The sequence below is a fragment of the Corvus cornix genome, chromosome 2, assembly GCF_000738735.6.
Source record: "Corvus cornix cornix isolate S_Up_H32 chromosome 2, ASM73873v5, whole genome shotgun sequence".
NCBI classification, from domain to species: domain Eukaryota; kingdom Metazoa; phylum Chordata; class Aves; order Passeriformes; family Corvidae; genus Corvus; species Corvus cornix.
The window spans coordinates 134,217,114-134,231,504 of NC_046333.1; the positions used below are offsets into that span (position 1 = coordinate 134,217,114).

The 14,391-nt window shown below is 39.4% G+C and overlaps 1 protein-coding gene across 35 annotated transcripts in view; it reads left to right on the plus strand.

Annotated features, from left to right (window-relative positions):
- The window catches only part of RIMS2 (regulating synaptic membrane exocytosis 2), a 454,433-nt gene that overhangs the window by 112,465 nt on the left and 327,577 nt on the right, over positions 1 to 14,391 (plus strand). For all 35 annotated transcript variants that reach the window (XM_039548364.1, XM_039548365.1, XM_039548401.1 and 32 more), the window contains one exon: positions 1,638 to 1,945. In XM_039548364.1, coding sequence (XP_039404298.1) covers positions 1,638 to 1,945 — 308 coding nt within the window. The remainder of the gene's footprint in view (positions 1 to 1,637; positions 1,946 to 14,391) is intronic.

The window sequence follows — 14,391 nt, forward strand, 5'->3', positions numbered from 1 at the left end:
TTTGATGTAAGCAGACATGAGTTCTCATAAATGACATCAGCCCTATAAAAAGATAAGAAGGAAGTTTACCAGAATAGGGCATACCACCACCATTAAATGGGCAACTGATGCCTCCTTTTTCTGCCCCAGCCCAACACTTTGTGAATGAGGCAGTTGGTGACTTTAGTTTGAGTATGAACCTTGCATCCAAGTGACCTTCTATATGAAGCTCTCATTGAAAGATTTATTGTGAGACTTGACTAGAGAGCATGACCCAAGTTATCTATTAGATAACAGCCTGGAGAATGAAAGCAAGATACAGATTGCAGCTTCTGAAACCTTTTCTACTGGACTGAGCTAAATGTATTGTGGAGGTAGGAACTACATCTTCAATGTGATTCCATGGAGCTGGCTGCATTTAAAAGAGTGATGAGCACTGATGTAAGCCTTTGAATGTCCTATGCTCTAAATCATTGGAGAAAAGGCAGCTTGCTGTAGGATTAGAACTGGAGACATGATAACTAGATTGAAGGCTGAGTGTAGACATTCAAGGAATATATAGCAAAACTGGTGCAATTTTGTTGGTGTACTTAGACAAAAATATATAAAGAGAAGAAAAAGAAAAGGAAATCTGAGCTAAGGCTTAAGAAAAATGAAGATTAAGGAGTGAAGGATGAAACTTGCAGTAGATTAATACTATCTACAATCCAAATTTTAGGGTAACATGATAATCAGTTTGAATGGTCCAATGTGTTCATGGCTGGTGTGTTGTATTTGATTCACTGCATCCTGATTTATTCTCATATAACTTAATAGCTGAATGTGAAATTAACTTACAGATAATTGGTGTTGTTGATTTCCTGAACTGCCATGTGACTAAGGTGATCAGATACAAAAGCTTTGCAAACAAGTACATTTTAGAATATTAAAAAAAATCTCATTACTATATGCAGGATCACATAACTGGGAAGCTGTAGTAATTTTAATAATTTGGTAAACATATAGTGAAAGCTAAATTGTGGCTATGAAGTGGAGAGATACACCACCGTATACATTGTGTTACTTTAGTTATAAAATGGCTTTAATTTAAAATTGTTCTGAAATTGAAGTCACTTCTTGAAGTCAGCATCTACATGTACACATAGGATATAGACCACCATGGAAGTAAATCAGCGGAGCATTTTGGAGAGTTATGAAATTACTTTGTAACAGCAGATTACCTTTTCTAAAGTTCTTTACTGTTAGTGAGAGAATTAAAATGGATTAAAAATTTAATGACTTCTTAATTAATTTTTTTCTATCATCCTCAAATTATAGTGTTAATTTTCAAAGCTTACACTTATTACCATTGGAACCTCAGTATTAGAACCTTTTCATTTATATTGCTACTATCTGTTGTTTTTCCTTGTATTGCAAATAATGAAAAAAAAAAAAGACTAAAAGTATTTTTGTTTGTATTTTTTTCCAAAACTAGTTACTCCAAGGTTGTACAGACATATTTTATTGTATTGAGCTAAGATACTGTAATTTTAATAGACTTAAAACCGTAGCCTTTCTACCTTTGGAAATGGTAACAGTCAGTTGATGTGTGCTTGCTGAAAACTTTGCATGCAGTGTTTACAAGCTAATGGATTTTACATTTAAATATGTCTGAACAGGTAATGTGGGTATGTAACTTGTGCCGAAAACAACAAGAAATCCTCACAAAATCAGGAGCCTGGTTCTATAACAGCGGATCACATGCACCCCAGCAGCCGGACCAAGAAGGTGTTAGAGCTCTGCGGAACGAGGAAGCACCTCAGGAGAAAAAAGCAAAACTGCAGGAGCATCCGCAGTACCAAGGACCACCAGGTGACATATCCACACAAGCTCTGGACAAAAACAGACCACAGGGGCTCACAAGACAAGACTCAATTAAGAATGGTTCAACAGTTAAGCATCAAGTAACTAGTGACACATCAGACAGGTAAGAAAGTATTTAATGTTTATCCTGATAAGATCTGATGAATTTATGCTACAAATTTGATTTTATCTTTTAAAATTTTGTCTTATTTTTATTCTGTAGCCTATAAAATAGGCTACAGAATAAAACAGGGCATTTTGAAGGAGCACTGAGAAGTCTTTTGTTGGTTTCCGATGGTCATAGCCATCTTCATTCCTTCTCACGGAAAAAATGTGGGACATGACAGTTGCAGTGTGACAGAGTTTGTCCATGTGCTTGCAACTTTGTCAAATCACAGTCATTGTGCTGTGCAGAATGTTACCATATTTCTTTTGTGGTCACTAACGTTATAGCAAAGTTTTAGTAATCCAAAATAGGACTCAAAAAGGCAGATTAATGGAAGACAGTGTCTGTTCAGACTACTGAATTAAAACATCTGGTTGTACTTGCAGTATATAGTATTGAGGATGGTGAAATTTTTGTGTAATGACCTGAGCCTTTTCGTGGTTTCTCAGTTTCTTGCTGTTAGTTACTGTCATTAGTATAAATATTTTTTCCTTTACTGGTTTACGTTGATGCTACTTGCGTTGTTTGAAATTGTAACTCTATCGGTGCTAAATGTAGTAAGAGCTGGCTTAGTAGGAGACTGGAGCAGGAACTTTCCTCCCTTTTTCCTGATATGATTATACTAAAAGGCACTAGAAAACTCTCAACCTCTGTGGCTAAGTTTTACTGGAACACAAAAATAAAAATGGTTTCATTGAATGAATTAAATTTTTTCCTAAGCAACACCAGTACAGAACTTTAAATATGGTGGGAAGGGAAAGATGAGAGTGAGGTTGCTCAGGTGTTTCCATGGAAATGATATCCTCATGCGTGTGTGAGAGACCTCCAGCTGCCTTGGAATTTGGCAGCCAGAACAGTATAAGCTGGCAGCTTTTCTCTGCTGCCCAGATATGACCTCATTACAGCATTTATTCTGAGAGCTTGAAGCAAGTTAGACGTATATAGTATCTTTTACATTTAGTATAACAAAAATAGTTTTCCTTTTTCCTCACCTCTTGAATTCCACCATATTTTATTTCCTATTTTTGGTCTTACATGAGAACAAATTGAATGTAATTAATCTAGCCTTTTTTTTTTTTAACTTATTCTGCCTATTGCTTTTTGCTCTGATTTTGGCTGTTGGGTTCAGCTTAGTTGTCCTGAGTGCTCCTCAGTTATATGTGTAGTCTCTGAAAAAACACAGCTGGCCCCCTAACTTGACACTAGGGAGCAGGAGACAAAGGTTGATTCTCTTGTGGTTCATTTTTGCCCCTTAATTTTGCCAGGAAATTAATATCATAGATCATGTGATAACAAAAAATCCCAAACCCTTGTTAGCCGCAGCATTTAACTCTGAATGTGTTTTTACATTATATGCATGCAGAAATATGGAGGGAGAGAGTGATATATAAATAAATATATAATCGAGATACAAAATATGCATTTACTCTAAGTGGAGTTAAATGATAAACGTGGACAGTATAAAGTAATATTTTCTAACGGGAAGAATGTAGGCTTTGTGCCTGAAAACAGAACTATTTTTCTGGTTGTGATCACTTCTACTTAATATATTATTTAAGTTCAGATAGTTTTTTCACTCACTGGCCTCTTCATGTTTTATTTTTGATAATAATTCTGATGTTCCCTAATGAACATATACAAGTATGCTCAGAATATGATATATATTATGTGCTACTGAAGGATAGAGGGTCTTCTGAATAATTATATTCCCTGATGTTCCTCACATAGACTTTTTTTTCTGGACCTAATGAAAAAGATTCCTCCATGATGCCCAACCAAAGTCTTACTGGTAAAATGGGCTTTTAGAGGAGAATATCAACAGTGCTGAGAAAGACTAGCCCAGAATTCAATGGTGGGGAGAAATCTGTATGTGCTGTGGTGCCATTGCTATTCTCATCAATAATACCAGGAAGGCTTACAATTTGTGCTGTTTTTGGCTGGGGTACAGTTAATTTTCTTCACAGAGGCTGGTATGGAGCTATGATTTGGATTTGGGCTGAACACAGGGTGGATAATATAGAGATGTTTGTGCTATTGCTGAGCAGGGCTTACACAGAGGCAAGGCCTTTTCTGCTTCTCGTACTGCCACACTGGTGAGGAAGCTGGGGGTGCATGGGAGGTTGGGAGGAGATACAACACCTGTCCTGAGCTGGGACAGGTGACCCAAACTGACCAAAGGGATATTCCAGACCATACGATGTCATGCTCAGTAAATAAAGTGGGGCGAAGGAGGAAGAGGGGTACATTTGGAGTGATGGAGTTTGTCTTCCCAAGTAACTGTTACACACCTGATGGGGCTCTGCTCTCCTGGAGATGGCTGAACACCTCCCTGCCCATGGAGGCAGTGAATTAATTCCTTGTTTTGCTTTGCTTGTGTGAGTGGCTTTTACTTGACCTCTTAAACTGTCTTTGTGTCAACTCTTGTGTTTTCTATCTTTTACCCTTCTGATTCTCTCTCCCGTCTCACTGGGAGGGAGTAAACAAGCAGCTGTGTGGTACTTGTTTGCCAGCTGGGCTTTAAATCCAGCACAATTTTATTACATTCAACACCTTTAAGGGCAGAAGATAATATATTCTCTTTACACTGAAGCCATGCATAGAATACATATATATCCTAATTTGATATAATTTTAATATTAAAATCTATAAATCTATGTATGCTATGCTTATTATTATTGAACAAATTAAGTAAGATAATTTTATCTCTTTGAAACTTGCTGTTGTGGTCAAGAAATTCTATACAACTTTTTCTAAGGGCTTCTGTCTTCTTTTTGAATGCTTCATGTTATGGGGTTTTGGCTGTTTTTTAACATTAACTGAAAGAGCCAACCAATAGAGAAAAATGTTGTATGGGAGATCATCATGACAAGTTTTTTTTTCTATTCTTAAACTAGGTATATGCAGAAATTGAGCAACTAACTAGTATGTTAGACCATTTGTCTACATGAAGGAATTCTTTGAGAAAAACACGGCCATTCAGAATGTCCAAAATAATAACGTAATAGACAAAAAAGTCTCCAATATTTAGAAGTGGTTGATGCTTGCCTTGCACAATCACGATAATGGAAGTAAGTAGAAAGTGAGAACTATGGTTTCTGTCTTATTTTCATCCCAAGGACATTAGTTTTGACATAAAAAATAATTTAAAATGTTAAAAACAATAACTACTTGTGGGAAAAAAATGGTATTGCTAAGACTTTATGCACTTGGGTTCTGATTTGAATAGAAAGGTAAAATACATTCTTTTTGTCACAGTTTTTTTAACCTTTGCAGCTTCCATGGGTGTTGCAGCAATCGTTGCTTAGTAGTTCTTTAAATCAAGTATCATATGTCTTATCTTGGTCATCTGGAGACAAGTTGGTCACAGAGTAAAGGGCAACATTCACTCCTTTAATCTCAGGATCATCAATGTCCTTTCTGTCTCATTACTTACTATGTTGTTTCTGGATGTGCTTTTTTGTTTTTCCATTCTTGAGCAGTATTCACCATATTTTCTTCCTGTTTTCTTTATGTATATTATTCTTCATTAAAATTTTATTGTTTCAACCATTAGACTAGTATTCTGTTTCCTTGGTGTAAGCAACAATCCCATTTGCAATTGGTAGATCCCAGCCTGTTTAGACAGATAGATAGGTACCTGATTATAGATCTTCTCTGACTGATCTGTAATTTGTTGCCTGAAGAAGCCTGGGATGATTTTGGATTGCATGTTCTCCAAGGACATTTTTCTAATATTGGATCCATTACAGAAAAAAGGTAAAATGAAAAAAAAATGTTCAGAAGCAAGTTGTACTTAACAAGAGCAGAACAGTTTCTCATGACATTTTTTTCTAGTTCATATAATAGATTTATAGCATGACTTAGACTGAAACCTTAAAATCATCTAGATCCAGCCCACCTGCCGTGGGCAAGGATACCTTCCACTAGACCAGGTTGCTCAAAACCCCATCCAGCCTGGCCTTGAGCATGGAGCATGCACAGCATGGAGCATGCACAGCTTTCCTGGACAACCTGTTCCAGTGCCTTACCACCCTCACAATAAAGATTTTCTTCCTTATATCTAGCCTAAGTATATCCTCTTTCAGTTTAAATTCTTTACCACAGGACTTACAATCTGGCCTATGGTGCTTTGACGGCTTTTTATATAGTAGACGTGTGGGTAAGGCAGGGGCAGCAGGCACAGGTGTATGATTCAGTAAATGGCCATGGTGTATTTGACATTGTTTGAGGTGAGACTAATGTAATTTGTACCACATGGAGGTTTTGTGCTAAGCACATGTAGCAGCTTCAGTTCGTGAACCAGGTGGAAACACCAATTTAGTGTAGTGGTTTAGTTCAAAATATCCATTACTTACTTATTTCCCTTCTGTGACGATAAGAATTAGGACAAAGCAAAGCAGGCACAAAACTTAATACAGTTGCAGTACAAAGAAAGAGTTTTATTATTAATAGAATTAGAAGTAAAGAGAAATAACAAGAAATTAAAGCAAACCCCCTCCCCTCTCCCCCCCTTCCAGCACTTTCCTTGTTTTACCCAACTCGCACAAAGGATAACAGAACATGAGGTATTAGTCAGCGCTGCAGTTCTTGAAAAGTCTCTTTCTTATGCTTAAGGAAAAAAAAAGGGGTTTTTTTCAGCTGCACGTGGTTCCCAAACCGCCACCAACAGCAGACCTGCCCAGAAAGAAACAATCTGCTGTGGTGAAAAAAAACATCTCTCCCATGAAAAATCTCACAGTTCCTTCACACTGCCAAACATGGCCCATCACATGGTGTTATTAACCTTTTTAAGGATGAGTTATTTTGTCCTGAACACAAAGGCTTTCTTCGCCACAAGTCTCTAAAAGGCCCTCACTGCTACTATGTATCCTGGCATAGGCACTCTTCAGAAATCTTCAGGGGCCACACATGAATTCTCCATCCCCCCATGTACTTCAAATGGATTAAAGAGACAAGGAGTTTGTGATATTACAGGTTCTTACCACAGCATGCAAGAAGTTTGTTTAAGCTACGCTTGAGAATCGCGGCTCCGCCCTCTTTTCTCCCATCGCCATGCTCAGTTCCGTCTCACGTGACTCACTTTCTCTCTGGCTCTGAATCCGTCATATTGAAGGGTGTTCTTGTTCAGGCTTTACGGTGGAGAAAGCCTCGCTCCCTTTGTGCTGCTGGCTGCATGGTGTCTTGTTCAGTTCAGCACGAAGTGTGCTGGCTGCAGACAGGAAGCTACGCCGGCTCCTGTTCGCTCTGCCGTCTCTGTGTGGAGGGGAGGGACCCGCCGGTCCCAGGAAGCCGCGCCGGATGGGTTTAGCTGTGCGGCAGTCCATGGCTGGTTTAGCTGTGCGGCAGTCCATGGCTGGTTTGAGCTGTGGCAGTCCATGGCTGGTTTGAGCTGTGTGGCAGTCCATGGCTGGTTTGAGCTGTGTGGCAGTCCATGGCTGGTTTAGCTGTGTGGCAGTCCATGGCTGGTTTAGCTGTGGCAGTCCATGGCTGGTTTAGCTGTGTGGCAGTCCATGGCTGGTTTAGCTGTGGCAGTCCATGGCTGGTTTAGCTGTGGCAGTCCATGGCTGGTTTAGCTGTGTGGCAGTCCATGGCTGGTTTAGCTGTGGCAGTCCATGGCTGGTTTAGCTGTGTGGCAGTCCATGGCTGGTTTAGCTGTGAGCAGTCCATGGCTGGTTTAGCTGTGAGCAGTCCATGGCTGGTTTAGCTGTGGGCAGTCCATGGCTGGTTTAGCTGTGTGGCAGTCCATGGCTGGTTTAGCTGTGTGGCAGTCCATGGCTGGTTTAGCTGTGAGCAGTCCATGGCTGGTTTAGCTGTGTGGCAGTCCATGGCTGGTTTAGCTGTGTGGCAGTCCATGGCTGGTTTAGCTGTGTGGCAGTCCATGGCTGGTTTAGCTGTGTGGCAGTCCATGGCTGGGTTTAGCTGTGCGGCAGTCCATGGCTGGTTTGAGCTGTGTGGCAGTCCATGGCTGGTTTAGCTGTGTGGCAGTCCATGGCTGGTTTAGCTGTGTGGCAGTCCATGGCTGGTTTAGCTGTGTGGCAGTCCATGGCTGGTTTAGCTGTGGCAGTCCATGGCTGGTTTGAGCTGTGTGGCAGTCCATGGCTGGTTTAGCTGTGTGGCAGTCCATGGCTGGTTTAGCTGTGGCAGTCCATGGCTGGTTTAGCTGTGGCAGTCCATGGCTGGTTTAGCTGTGTGGCAGTCCATGGCTGGTTTAGCTGTGTGCAGTCCATGGCTGGTTTAGCTGTGTGGCAGTCCATGGCTGGTTTGAGCTGTGTGGCAGTCCATGGCTGGTTTAGCTGTGCAGTCCATGGCTGGTTTAGCTGTGAGCAGTCCATGGCTGGTTTAGCTGTGTGGCAGTCCATGGCTGGTTTAGCTGTGTGGCAGTCCATGGCTGGTTTAGCTGTGTGGCAGTCCATGGCTGGTTTAGCTGTGTGGCAGTCCATGGCTGGTTTAGCTGTGTGGCAGTCCATGGCTGGTTTAGCTGTGTGGCAGTCCATGGGTGGTTTAGCTGTGTGGCAGTCCATGGCTGGTTTAGCTGTGGCAGTCCATGGCTGGTTTAGCTGTGGCAGTCCATGGCTGGTTTAGCTGTGTGGCAGTCCATGGCTGGTTTAGCTGTGGGCAGTCCATGGCTGGTTTAGCTGTGGCAGTCCATGGCTGGTTTAGCTGTGGCAGTCCATGGCTGGTTTAGCTGTGTGGCAGTCCATGGCTGGTTTAGCTGTGTGGCAGTCCATGGCTGGTTTAGCTGTGTGGCAGTCCATGGCTGGTTTAGCTGTGTGGCAGTCCATGGCTGGTTTGAGCTGTGTGGCAGTCCATGGCTGGTTTAGCTGTGAGCAGTCCATGGCTGGTTTAGCTGTGGCAGTCCATGGCTGGTTTAGCTGTGGCAGTCCATGGCTGGTTTGAGCTGTGTGGCAGTCCATGGCTGGTTTGAGCTGTGTGGCAGTCCATGGCTGGTTTAGCTGTGTGGCAGTCCATGGCTGGTTTAGCTGTGGCAGTCCATGGCTGGTTTAGCTGTGAGCAGTCCATGGCTGGTTTAGCTGTGTGGCAGTCCATGGCTGGTTTAGCTGTGCGGCAGTCCATGGCTGGTGAGCTGTGTGGCAGTCCATGGCTGGTTTAGCTGTGTGGCAGTCCATGGCTGGTTGAGCTGCTCGCGCTCGGGACAGTTCCCCCCCAGTGGCCCATGGTCCGTGCCGCAGCTTTGGGAAAAGGGGAGGGGGGAGGGGCCCGTCCCAGCCCGGTGGGCCCGCAGGCTCTGAGGCCTCCTCTACCTTCTGGCAGGCGAGCTGGAACGAAAGGCAATTCCCGCCTTTCCGTGCGGTTTAAATACGTAAATTGGGAGAAGCGTCATTAGTCTAAAAGACTGTCCATCAACTCAGGTTCAACCCACTACAGCACAGTTGAACTGATGGTTTGTAGTGGTTTCCACAGACTCAAGCTTGTGTGCGGGTTGTATGAATGCTGATACAGTGTAACACTAGACTCCCTGAAAACTGCAAAATGATGTGAATCAAAGAAATGCAAAATATTATTTTAAGTAATCCATAGACTCAGAAGGTCTATTCTGAGGTCTGCTGAGCACAGATGGTAGATTTGTGGCTGCAGTTCTTTGATCTACAGATTCAAGTTAATTCTGGATTAGGTAAAGGGGTCTGATTTTTTTTTCATCAAGATCTTTCAAGTAGTCTGTTGTTCCCAAGACCTACACTACTCATCATACAGTATGTGTTTTCTTTCTAGCAGGGAAATAATTTCAACAGACATAGTATTTTTTTTCAGTCATTTTGCAGCGGGCAATCAGCTTGTGAAATGGTTGGTTTCTTCATTCCAAAGCCCACATTTATAATGTATAATATTATTTGATATGATATTAAAATGTGTACAACATCCTAATATGAAAATTTGGGAAACGGGAACCTTAATGCTGATATGAAGCTTTTTTATTTGTCATTCTCTTTGCCTTAGAATTGTTAGACCTTTACACAGTGTTGCCATACTTGGCTTGTAAAAGAATTATTTTTCTTAGTCTTAGTAGGATCCATTGTAAAGCCATTTCAGTAATTTTCCACATATGAACTCAGTGTTTTAAACTGTAAATATTTTGTGACATTCCAGAGGTGTTGCTTCTTTATTCTGTACATATACATAGCTCTCTAAAAGTAGTAAACAACTCATGCATCTTCCCAAAGAAAGGTTACAATGACACAGGTATTAATATATATCTGAAATGGTGTTATGGAGTTCAGGTAGATGTGAATTTTTCAGGGTTTAAAAAAATTACTATTATTTTTCCTAATCTGTATTGTATGAAACCAAAAAGTTCTTCAAAATTTGAAAATTAAAACTTTAATTTTACGATATATATTTGTCATGCATTGTATTAGTGGAAGAAAAACTTCCTCAAGGATATTTTTCATGAGATTCAATGAAAAAACCAGAAAGTGAAAATATTGTGAGAAAGTTCATTTTAATATGTCCTTAGTCAATTTATTCCTGCTACATCTATCAGAGGGTGAGCCTTGTCACAAAAAGAGAATTGGTTCTTGGTACAGGAAAAGATCATGATCTGTAAGCTCATGATCTGAAGCAAGACTAATAAATAAAGCTGCCTGAACCCTTTTCAGATTAACTGTAAGGATATGAGATTAAATCATAAAAACCAGAATGAAAACAACAAATTGAGAGAGTGAGCAGCTGCAGAGTTGCACAACAGCGGTATTTATTTTCCAGGCCAGCAGACACAGTAAAGATATATCCTACTTCCCTCTTCCTTGTCTTCTCCTTACAGAGTTACATATGTATTTGGGGGTTTATTTTCTATCAACCCTCTTACCTCAGAAGAAAAAGAGGATTTTTAGGGTGTTTTCTACACACTATATCGTGGTCTTGGAGAATGCATTTTATTCTCAGTGAGAAATGCAAACAAGAGTGTTGAGGCTACTTGGGTCTGAAAATGCAGGATTTGTGCATGTATTCTTTATGAAATGTATACATGTGCTTTCCACATATAAAGGCTTTATTCTATTGTGTTACCAATGGCAGTAGCATGAAAGTGGTTTCCTGTGTTCCTATCCTTCCATTCTTCGGAGGAATGCCAGTGTGAGTTGGCAGCGTAGGATCTGTCTTTTGGGACTGCAGTTGGGGATGTCAGGGTGTGAAAAGAGAGGAAAAAAGAGACCAAAACAAGGGAGAAAAGGAGTAGAGAGGAAAAAGCAGGCATAAGTGAGACGAGAAATGTGAAAGAGCAGCATGAATTAAAAAATGAAAATGTCTGTCCATCTGTTTCATGTTCATATCTTTTTAAAATGATTCTTCTTTAATTGCTGGATCATGAACAACTGACACTGAGAACAGCACTGATGGTAGTTTATTGCAATTTAAAATATGACAGTGTAACATTAAAGTCAGTAAATTATACTTCTTTTGGAAAGGCTGAAAACTGCCCATTTCTTGAGATTATCACTATTTTTCTGCTGCAACACTTATGACACATCACTGTAGTGCAACCTCTGATTTTGATTTTTTCTGAGTACCTGAGTTGATAGATTTCTAGGCCAGATGTGTTAAAACCTCTTTTCTTGGACCTGTGGAGACTAAGCATATTTGAAAGCAAAGTATTTTACCTGATTTTCAAGTAAAAGAGGTATTTTAACTCTTTTACCAATTTTTTTTACCTGCTGACATATTTATAGACAGTGAGAAATATTAAAATAATTGTGTCGAGACAGTATTTAAAATAAGTGTGTTGGTATTGAAGAGTCAGACTGATAAAGCTGTGTGCAGATTTGTTCATACTCAGAAAACAGGGTCTCTAAACCTTTTGGAATTCTTTATGTAAATTATGAAAAATGGTATGATTTCTTTAAAGATTGTTGACCACCACAATAGCAAAACCCCCACAACTGTTGAAAAGCATAATTATATTCTTTCACTTAATGAATAAATCTAATACTCCATGCAAGAATTTTGCAGGTTGAGTTTCAAACTGAACCAGTATTCATTTCCATGCATGACTGCAAAGACCTCTCAGTGACTTGTGCTGGAGCAGATGCAAAGGGCTTTAGATGTACCCTACAGTATTTTTAACATATTAGCTAAAGATTGAAGTTTTACAGGATTGGAACTGCATCTGAATAAGGTTTTATATTCATCTTCCTACTCCCATTCCAGCATTTTTTCCCACTTTAATAGTCTTTAAAGCTTTAAAGTAAAACCAATAACTTAAAACTAGTCTCCGTAGTTTTGCTTTTGTTTCTTAGCTTTCATTTCACTGTATGTTTTCTGTGATTCTTGAGATAACAGTTTAGAACAAATAAATTAGTTTTTTATTCACAGAACTGCTCTTTTGATTATTTAATTCCTCTACACATAGGATTAAGGACATGGATCAGCATTTAATGGCTGTTCCAGTTTTCAGGTAGAAACTGAAGTTAGGTTTATCTGCTGTCTCAATCTCAAATGACATTAAAAAATAATTTAATAAAAACTCTGGACAGAGGAAGCAATAGAAATTTATGGGAAGAGAGCCAGAGAAATTGCAGTATTTAATTATTGAGAATAAGTACCTTGGGTCCAAGAAAGTCAAAAATCCTTTAAGACTGAAATTTTAATGGAATAATTAGACACTTATGACAAGGATTAAGCTACACCTGCTTACAAAGATGAGTAAGGGTTTTGATATCATTTGTAATGCAAGGTCTCTGTAAGGAGTTCCTGAATGATATTTACGTTGTCTACTAACAGTCCAGACTACCTATAGTGGGGTACACCTTTTTTCTACCTGTCATTGTTAGGTTGCAATGGACTGTAGCATATGCATTCTGTTCTCATTTCTGGAAAAGAGGTGGAGCTTTTACTCTCCATTACCTTTGCAGAACTGTCTGTTTTCTGAGAAATGGAACTCCTTGTACAGTTCTTTGTCTCCTAATACTGGTTTTGTGGATCTCTAGCTCATGTGAACAGTGTCAACTCTGACGCAACGTTCAGGATGTGCAGCGACACTGTGACTTCAATGTGGTTTTTCTGAGCTGTGCATTGCTTCCCTTCCTCCCCTTTTTTTTTCTCTTAACTGATTATTTTTTACTAAAAGATACCTTTTATTATTATTTTAAGATGAGTCTTTATCTAGCTCTGGAACCTGTATTGAGTAGCTCTGGAACCTGTATTGAGTAGCATTGGGCCTCTGACCAATGTTAGCTACAATTTTGGATCCTTTTTTTTTGAGAAAGATAATCTGTTTGGAAAAGAGAGAAAGAGAAGAGGAAAATTCTGTAACTGTAGCAGAACTAACCTACCTTAATAAACAGTCTAAAACTGCCATGTTCCTTTTCAAACACTAGAGTGTTTTAACTGAGAACATAACAAAAATATTTAATTCCAGCTTTAAGTGACAATGTTAACTCAGCTGCAATCATTCTCTGCAGTGAGCTAATCTCATGTTGATTTTAGAGAATTTCATTCTCACAGTTTGCAGTAGAGAGCCTTCTCAAAAATAATTCCATTACAACGTGATGTTTTTATTTTGCTTACTGTTACTGATTACTTTATTTTTTTTCTCAATTGACATTTGTTGCATGTTACTTATTAAAAGCTATCATTTATTATTTGACTTTAACTCAGTCCTGAGCTCAGGGAAGTCTGGATATTCAGTGCTGATATTTGGTATCTTTGAAGGGGAGTTTGACCTTCCTTTGCAGTGTTACATTTCTGTATAGCACAGCTATGTCTTCACCTGTGCTAAGACTGTTAATAACCTAAATCTATAAGCACAGATATCATCTGTATCAGAATATTTAACATTTTTATAAGTACTGACTGCAGCTAACATTTATGACACTAAATGTAGTTTTGCTTTTAACTAAACTGATCCTGTAAAAAAGCAATATCAGAAAAAATTGAGGGTAGCAGCATTTATAAATTATTTTTTAAAATTAATGAGGCCAATACCTTTCTGGGTTGAGCATATTGTCTTCAAGTACAGTTTTGTTGACCTTGCATAAACTCGAATGTTAGTGCTCACTGTGTGCTCATAATCCTTAGTTGTACTGTCCTCTGTTCTTTGGAGGCTAAGTTCCTTAAGAAATATAAATAAAAGATTTTTTAAAATTTCGTATTTAAAAGAAAATGATGTGTAAAGGTGAATAAGATACATCTGTGGAGTGCAGCTGAGGGAAATTTCTAACATTTGTTAAAGAACTCTGCTAAGACAAGTTTATTGTTTCTAGCAGCCAAGTGATTCTGGGATCTGCAGTAAGCAATTCAATGAATGGCTTTTTGTTTTCATACTTTTTACCATAGCTATATAGACCAAAATAAAAAAATGAGTCTGCATAGTTGCTACTGGTGCAAATTCTTTGGCTTTTCTTTTGTGTCTCTAGAAGTCACAAATGATAAAGAAATCACTTCTGTAGTGC